Here is a 7,889-nt window from a genome sequence, read left to right on the forward strand (position 1 = left end):
GCTTCCCCTCTTTCCCTACTGCAGAGGAAGGGCGGGTGGAGCCGGTGGGGAACCCATTCTTCCACGCTTCGCACGGAGGCTGCCTGCCCTCGACGGCACCCGGAGGCGACACTCTCCCCACCCCCACCCCACCAGCTGTAGGTGGTGGGGAACCCCCTCCCAATCCCACCCCTTAGCCCTGTGAGGGCGTGAAGTCAGTGTTGGGCGGGGGAAGCCAGTCGTGGGGCCCTTGAAGAGGGAGCAGTGGGTGAAGTGGTGGAGCGGTGTTTGTGAGTATGTGTGTCTGACTTTGAACGTGAGTATGTCTGTGTGCCTGGCATTATGTCTGGCTGGGTCGGCCCCAGGGGCGATCCACTAAGTTCCCGCTGCGAGGCCCCGACTCTTCTTCCAGGGCCCAGGGACTCTAGGAATCAAGGGGTGATTCTTACTGTGGTTTGGGGAGAGATGAGACGGGTCAGTGGGGTGACACTGGTGAGTTAGGAGCCTGAGTTTGGGCATCCTTCGGTTGGCCAGGCGAGCCACCCTACTCTGGAACCCTCCTTAAGTCTCCCTGTCCCGCAGGCCCTGATCGATCTGCCCACCGGGGCCTTCGGGCCCGGGCTTCGACATGCCTGAGGAGCCCCGGCCGCGGCCTCCGCCCTGGGGCCTCGCGGGTCTTCTGTTCCTGGCGGTGTGCAGTCGGTGAGCAGTTCCCCCTGTAGCCCGGCCTCCCCCGCCAGCAAGCCCGGGCTGGAAGCACCGCCCCAGGGCGGGAGGAGTCGGAGGGGGCGCGAGTCCTGGACCACAGACCCAGAAACGCGTTCTCGGTTCCCAGGGCCCTAAGCAATGAGATTCTGGGCCTGAAGCTGCCGGGCGAGCCGCCGCTGACCGCCAACACCGTGTGCTTGACGCTGTCGGGCCTGAGCAAGCGGCAGCTGGGCCTGTGCCTGCGCAGCCCCGACGTGACGGCGTCGGCGCTTCAGGGCCTGCACATCGCGGTCCACGAGTGTCAGCACCAGTTGCGAGACCAGCGCTGGAACTGCTCCGCGCTCGAGGGCGGCGGCCGCCTGCCGCACCACAGCGCCATCCTCAAGCGCGGTGAGCCTGGCAGGGTGGGTTTGGGCCGCCGTGGGGGTGGTGGGGGGTCAGGCCATGACGAGCGGAGGCGGAAAGGGGACGGGTTCACCACTCCCGAAGAGGCCTCTCCGGGAATTCCCCCCAACCCCACACCTCCAGCCTCTAGGAGCTGGGGTGGTCACCCGTCTGGGCCCCTGCACTCTGACTTCCACCTGCTCGCTGCTGGCAAGGCAGCTGGGTCTCTGCTTCCCTACCCTAAGCCCCCCAACCCCCACCCCTTTCCTGCTTCCACCCAGCTGGATCTGGGTTGCACCTGTGAGCAAGAGATGCCCTGGAAGCTTCAAACACCCCCCATTCACTCCCCCAATTTTCACCCCCCTCTCTTTCAGAGGGACAAGCCCAGGCTGGTGTCCCCAGAACCTCAGTGGAGGTGGGGTGCCGCCCCTAACCGTTTAAGGGTTAAACCTGCTCTCCTAATTGCTGGGGTTCCCAGGAGCTGAGGCTGGGAACAAAGACCCTGGTGGCTTTGAAGCAGGGGAGCAGCCCCCTCCTCTGTGCTGTGGGGGCCCCAGGTGGCTCTCACCTGAACAGGTGAGGAATGGCTGGAAGGGTGGAGAGCAGGTCACTGCTGGCCTGGTCAGGGAGGCATGGTCTGGGAAGCATCGCTGCCTCTTGCCAGGCCATTCTTGAGTATACTCCTTGGAAGAGTAATGACCCATCTTGGGCTCAGCTCAAGGGTGGGGGCAGCACTTCGGGGACTACAGGGTTAATAAGCAGCTGCCATCTGCGGGGGAATTCCCAAAACGTGTGCGAACAGCTTCACCCCTGGAGGGTTGGGGTTGGGGGGGGTGGTATCAGGAGGTTGGGCCAGGAGCCCTGCATCCTAGGGTGGGAAAGGCCTGGCCCCTAAGGAGCTGCTGTTTCTCAACGTCTCAGTGCTCCAGGGAGCCCTTGCCTAAAAGGAAGTGAGGGATCCCCTTTTTCTCCACAGAAATGCTATAGGGGAGGCTTTGATGCCAAAATGAGCAGCACATCTGTCTGGGGCTGGGAAAGGCTTGTCATCCTGAGCCTCTGTAACCCCAAAAACAAAACAAAGGAGCCAACATTTTAAGAGGGCCTTAGGGAAAATCACCCCCACCTCTCTCCCCTTCCCCGCATTTTATAGAGCAATGGCAGGTTAGGATAAACATAAAGGGCACTCTTAAGGACAAATATAAAACTAGGAACTGGAAAGGTGAAGGACAGTTCCACAGCTCCAGTGCTTTGGGGCTTGGGGGTGGTGGTAGGTTGTGAAAAGGCTAATTAAAATAACCCTGAACAAGAAGGGGAAAAAACAAACCCCAATGGCTGTGCTTCAACCCACCCAAGCTCCCTAGGGCTGGGGAATTTCTAAGGCTTTCAGATGTAGAGCTGGGGAACACATCTTCAAAGATGTAGGGACTCCCTTTCAGTCACCTCCCAACCCCAGGGGTCTTTCCCTCCAGGCTGGCTCTTTCATCCACACCTGAAAATCCCAGACTTACAGAGCAAGAATAGGCCTCAGGGATCATCTCCACCCATCCTCTCGCTTTATAGAGGAGGAAACTGAGGCTCTGCACTTTCAGTTTCCTTTCTTCTTATCCTACTTCCCCCAAATTACTTAGTTGGTAATGGCAGAGTCAGGATTCAGTTCGCCATTTCTGGAATTGGAGGGTGGCTGTTTATTTCCCTCTGCCTTCCAACTCTCAGCTGCCTGTCAGGCTGACCCCCACCATCACACCCTTTCATCCTCAGGTTTCCGGGAGAGTGCTTTTTCCTTCTCCATGCTGGCTGCTGGGGTCATGCATGCGGTGGCCACAGCCTGCAGCCTGGGCAAGCTAGTGAGCTGTGGCTGCGGCCTGAAGGGCAGTGGTGAGCAGGATCGGCTGAGGGCCAAACTGCTGCAGTTGCAGGCACTGTCCCGGGGCAAGAGTTTCCCCCACTCCTTGCCCAGCCCGGGCCCCAGCGCAAGCCCCAGCCCTAGCCCCCAGGACACGTGGGAATGGGGTGGCTGTAACCATGACGTGGACTTTGGAGAGAAGTTCTCTCGGGATTTCTTGGATTCCAGGGAGGCTCCCCGGGACATCCAGGCACGGATGCGAATCCACAACAACAGGGTGGGGCGACAGGTACGTATGTGCAACTCGTCCTGGTTCCCCTAGCTTTCTAGGCCCGCTTAGAGGCTGAGAGGCACGGCAGAGCGAGGGGATGAGATATGGGGGGTGATGGGTAACATCTGGGTGGCCTTGAGCAACGTATTTAACCTCAGTTTTGCATCTGTAAAGAGAGTCTAAGGATACCTACCTTCCAATGTCATTAAGAGTGAGCTAGCAAACAGAGCCCCCAGCAGAGTCCCTCGTCCTTGACAGGTGCTCATTACATGGCAGCTATTATTACAGCTGCTTCCCTATGGAATTTAGGAGTGCTCTGGGCCCAGACTTCCCATTTCAGCAGTGCTCACTCTGGGAAGAGCACTGGGCTGGGAGTCAGGACAACTGGAGTTGAGTCCTGTTACCAGCTGGTGACGGAAGACAAGCAAATCCCTCTGCTCTGGACTCAGTTCTCCAATGATAAAACGAGGGGGTTGGGCTATCAGCCAGCCTGTTTTTCTTCTGATAATCCACAGTCATTTAGTCATTCTTGCCTCTTGTTTGCCCCTCCTTGTGCCTCCCTGTTCCCTCCCCCTCTTCTGTGCCTCTGTGCTCCATCCACTTGCTGCCCTTTCCTTCACCTCTTTCCCCTCTAATGCTCCAGGTGGTAACTGAAAACCTAAAGCGGAAATGCAAGTGCCATGGTACGTCAGGCAGCTGCCAGTTCAAGACCTGCTGGAGGGCGGCCCCAGAGTTCCGGGCAGTGGGGGCAGCACTGAGGGAGCGACTGGGCAGGGCCGTCTTCATTGATACCCACAACCGCAACTCTGGAGCCTTCCAGCCCCGCCTGCGTCCCCGTCGCCTCTCAGGAGAGCTGGTTTACTTTGAGAAGTCTCCTGATTTCTGTGAGCGAGACCCCACTGTGGGCTCCCCGGGCACGCGGGGCCGGGCCTGCAACAAGACCAGTCGCCTGCTGGACGGCTGTGGCAGCCTGTGCTGCGGCCGTGGGCACAACGTGCTGCGGCAGACGAGAGTTGAGCGCTGTCGCTGTCGCTTCCACTGGTGCTGCTACGTGCTGTGCGAGGAGTGCAAGCTCACAGAGTGGGTCAGTGTGTGCAAGTGAGGGTCGGCTTCACGGCAGGCCGGGGAGGGGGCGTGCTTTGTCAGCCCTTCGTACCGATTTCTGTCCGAGGTCAATTTTGGCCCCTGGAAAAACTCAGAGTATCTACCTAGAAACATCTTTGGGGGTGGTGAGGGTCAGGCGGAGTCTCTGATGTATGGCCCCCTCCCCCACAGTTGAAAGGCCTTGGGGGGGAAGATGTCACCCCTCTTCTTTTCCTTATCACCTGGATGGACTAGGATGAAATGCACTGTATTGCTCTACTATCCCCAACCCTGGGGTCCCTTTAACCCTCCTTTGTCATACTCCTTTTGGCTGGGAAATCCCTATAGTTTGACCACTCTTCTTTGAGGGTTAGCCCCAGGCATTGTGTGAGACCGGTCTCCAGAAAGAAACCACTCGCTCCATTTGCTGTTCCGGAACTCTACTGCAGCCCGAGCCCTCTCCTGGGGGGTAATGGAAGACAGTGGTAGAGAGGTTTCTCTAGGGACGGGACAGAGTGCTAGGGGGTGCTCTTGGCTGAGTCCTCGGAGCCATCTGTCCAGGCACATAAGGAAGCTGGCTGCCCTCCCTCCATTCAGATGTTAAAGGGGACCCTCCAAAAGAAGAGTTTCACCTACGACTCTCTGAGCCTCTCTTTCTTTCTTCAGCAGGAGGGGTGGGAGTGGATAATTTATTGTACTGAGACTCGTTCTTGGTTCCTGTTTGTAACTAAAATAAATTAAATTACTGGACCGGTGGATACAGGTGGTGATATTTTTGCCCACTTGGGATCCCAGTCCATGGCTTCTTTTCCAAGTGAATTCTCCTACCCTCCTACACGCCGTGACTTTATTTATGTGTATCCTGCTTGGTTCCGCAAAGGATTTGAAATATTCTCAAGTAACTTAGCTGGCAACTCTTAGTGTGAAAAACCAGTGGGGACTTCTAGGCATGAGAGGCTAGAGATCTAAACATAGTCTCTGTTTACTGTCTATGTGCCTCAGCTCTAGATTTTGCCTTGGTCACTGCCCTAGAACAAGGGTTGGCTTCTGACCCCAAGTAAAGATCTTGATAGTAAATGTATTAGGCTTGTGGGTTTTGTCACAACTGCTCACCCTGCAATAATTACTCAGCTCTGCTGGTGTAGATCAAAAGCAACCACAGACTATACATAAACAAAAGGATGTCCAATAAAATTTAATTCACAAAAACGATGGCATGACCAGATTTGGTCCTCTGGCTGTAGTTTGTTGACCCTTGCCCCATACCAGAGGTCACCTCTGTTCTGGGGTTTTCAAATCCTGAAGGTATCTCAACATTGAACCTGGGACCAAAAGAGCAGGTGAGTTCCTCTCTGGCTCCAGATCCGAGAATTTGAGAGGTAGATACAAGACTAATGGAAAACATATAAAAGGGATTCCTGTGCTCAAAAGGGAAGTTTTTTGCTCTGGAAACCAGCAAAGCCAGCATGCTCTTTCGCTGAATTATTTGCATATGTATTTTATTCTTCCTTATTCAGAACTCTTCTGCCTTTAATCCTAGTAAAATAATTCCTTTATCTTTTAGGAGATAACCATAACTAGAGAGAACAGAATGCCTTCTATTCCAATCTTTCTATTCCTAGTCCATTATCTTTGAAAACAAACCATTATCTTTAATTTGGAAAAAAGGACATGCACCACACATTTAGAACTTTACAAGTGACAAGATGCTGACTCTAATAGGTCATCTCCTTGGCCAAGGAATGTATGACTAGAATGTAGAATACAGAGGAGTAGTTCTTTCTACTCCTCTAGGCCTGTGATTTTTCAACTGGTGAGCTGCAAGAGGCACACTGGTGTACCACAAGACTTTTTAAGCCATGCAATACCTGACTATTTAGTCAGAGGCACTGACCTCTTTTCCCTTAGATTGTCGAATAAAAAAATGACAACAGCCTACACAACAATAACCATCCAGTGTGAACCAGATCAAAATGATACCTATTTTTTGGTGTGCTACAGAGTTTTAGGAATTAGTTCCTGTGTGCCATGAGATGAAGAGATTGGAGAGTGCTGCTCCAGGCAATAGATAGACCTGCTACCCAAATTACCTCCCCCCCCACCAGCCGGGTGAAACATGGTGGCACAGGGCAGTAAGAATGTTTGAGGAATGTTGGGTTAGGGTAGTACTTTGTGGCGAAATTTTATGTCCCAAATTTCCACTTGAACGTTGAGCATTCTGGATTTGGAAGTCTGATGGAGGCAGAAAGCTAGCCCATCCTTATTCAGGCACTGACTGAGTCTAGTGAGCATACGCGGGGAGTGCGGAGAGAGGGACGCAACTAGAAGGGACACAGGATCTGAGAGAGAATGACAAAGGAATATCCAGAATGGGAATTTCGCACACTCAGGAAGAGTGAGGAGAATCTCCAATGGAGTCACGGCGAGAATATCTCAGCTTTTTCTGGTTTCCTTCCTCTGTACTCCCTTTGGCTCCTTCTCTCTTTCTAGCTGTCCTCTTTCGTCAGACACACTCTGTGGCAAACTTAAGCCCCAAACCACAACCTTGAGAAATTCCAAATGGATTTTGTCAGCAAGGCCAACACCCCCCCTCCCCCGCCTCCCCACCCTTGCTCCCCCAGGCACACGCGTGCTGGGCTCAGGACCAGGCCTGGGGTCAGTGGCAGGGGTGGGAGTGTGCAACCCACAGAGCGGGTGGCTACAATGTCAGCTTTTACTTAGCTCCAGTGGAAGCCAGAGGGAGGGAGAACCACCAACGAACTGTAAGTCCGGCCTCTTTGCCTCCCTCAGCTCCAGATGAGCTCTTCTCCCTTGGCCTTTCAAGTGGTTGGGAAGCTGGGGAGTGGCAGTGGTTGGCTAATTGCCAGCTGGGCAGCACCCCTCCTATCTTTACTTTTCTTTGCTCCATGGGAAGCACCCAGTGATGCTGCAACAGGCACTTTCCTCTCAAGACTCCAAAGGGGTGAAGGATGGAAGGGCTGGGAGATTCTCCAGTCCCATTCATCAGCTCTCACTCAAATACCATGGTACTTGCTGCCTACCATATTAGGCTGACACCATTTCCATCTTTCTGTCATGCCTGGGACGCAACCTTGAGACCATGTGAAGTCCTGGGCAGTAACACTGATGGGTTCCAGTTCCTGTAAGGATACCACAAGTCTTGTTGGTATGGTTGGGTACTAGGGAACGGGCATGTAAAGCATAATTTTCATGATCAGTGTGGGACATAACCTGGTGGGGTGTTCCTAGAAAATTCTAGGAAATGAAATGTAAAGAGTAAAGTAATCATGTGGCAGTATCACAGGGCCCACTCTAGGAGCCTGTAAAAACACTGGAGGAGTCTTCTGCCATTGAAAACACAAAGCTTAGCCCTGGAAGGTGTGGTTCAGTTGGTAGGAGCATCGTCCTGTAAACTGGAAGTTCTCAATTCCTGGTCAGGACCTCAGTTGTAAGGGTTGGTCACTGGTCAGGGAGCTTGGAAGAGGCAACCGATCGATCAGTGTTTCTGTCTCACGTCGATGTTTTTTCCCCTTTCTCCCTCCCTTCCCCTCTCTAAAATCAATAAGCATGTGCTCGGTTGAGGATCAAAAAAAAAAAAAAAAAGAAAAGAAAAACTTAGCG

The 7,889-nt window shown here is 53.7% G+C and overlaps 1 protein-coding gene across 1 annotated transcript; it reads left to right on the top strand.

Moving 5' to 3' along the window:
• Positions 1–567: 567 nt before the first annotated feature.
• On the top strand, positions 568–4,991 carry WNT10B (Wnt family member 10B). Its single transcript, XM_024575747.3, has 4 exons — positions 568–681; positions 815–1,077; positions 2,830–3,203; positions 3,829–4,991. Exons 1-4 carry the CDS (start codon positions 608–610, stop codon positions 4,285–4,287), a joined length of 1,170 nt encoding a protein of 389 aa, XP_024431515.1. The 5' UTR covers positions 568–607; the 3' UTR covers positions 4,288–4,991.
• The last annotated feature ends 2,898 nt before the right edge of the window (positions 4,992–7,889 follow it).

This window comes from Desmodus rotundus, chromosome 3 (genome assembly GCF_022682495.2).
Source record: "Desmodus rotundus isolate HL8 chromosome 3, HLdesRot8A.1, whole genome shotgun sequence".
NCBI lineage: Eukaryota > Metazoa > Chordata > Mammalia > Chiroptera > Phyllostomidae > Desmodus > Desmodus rotundus.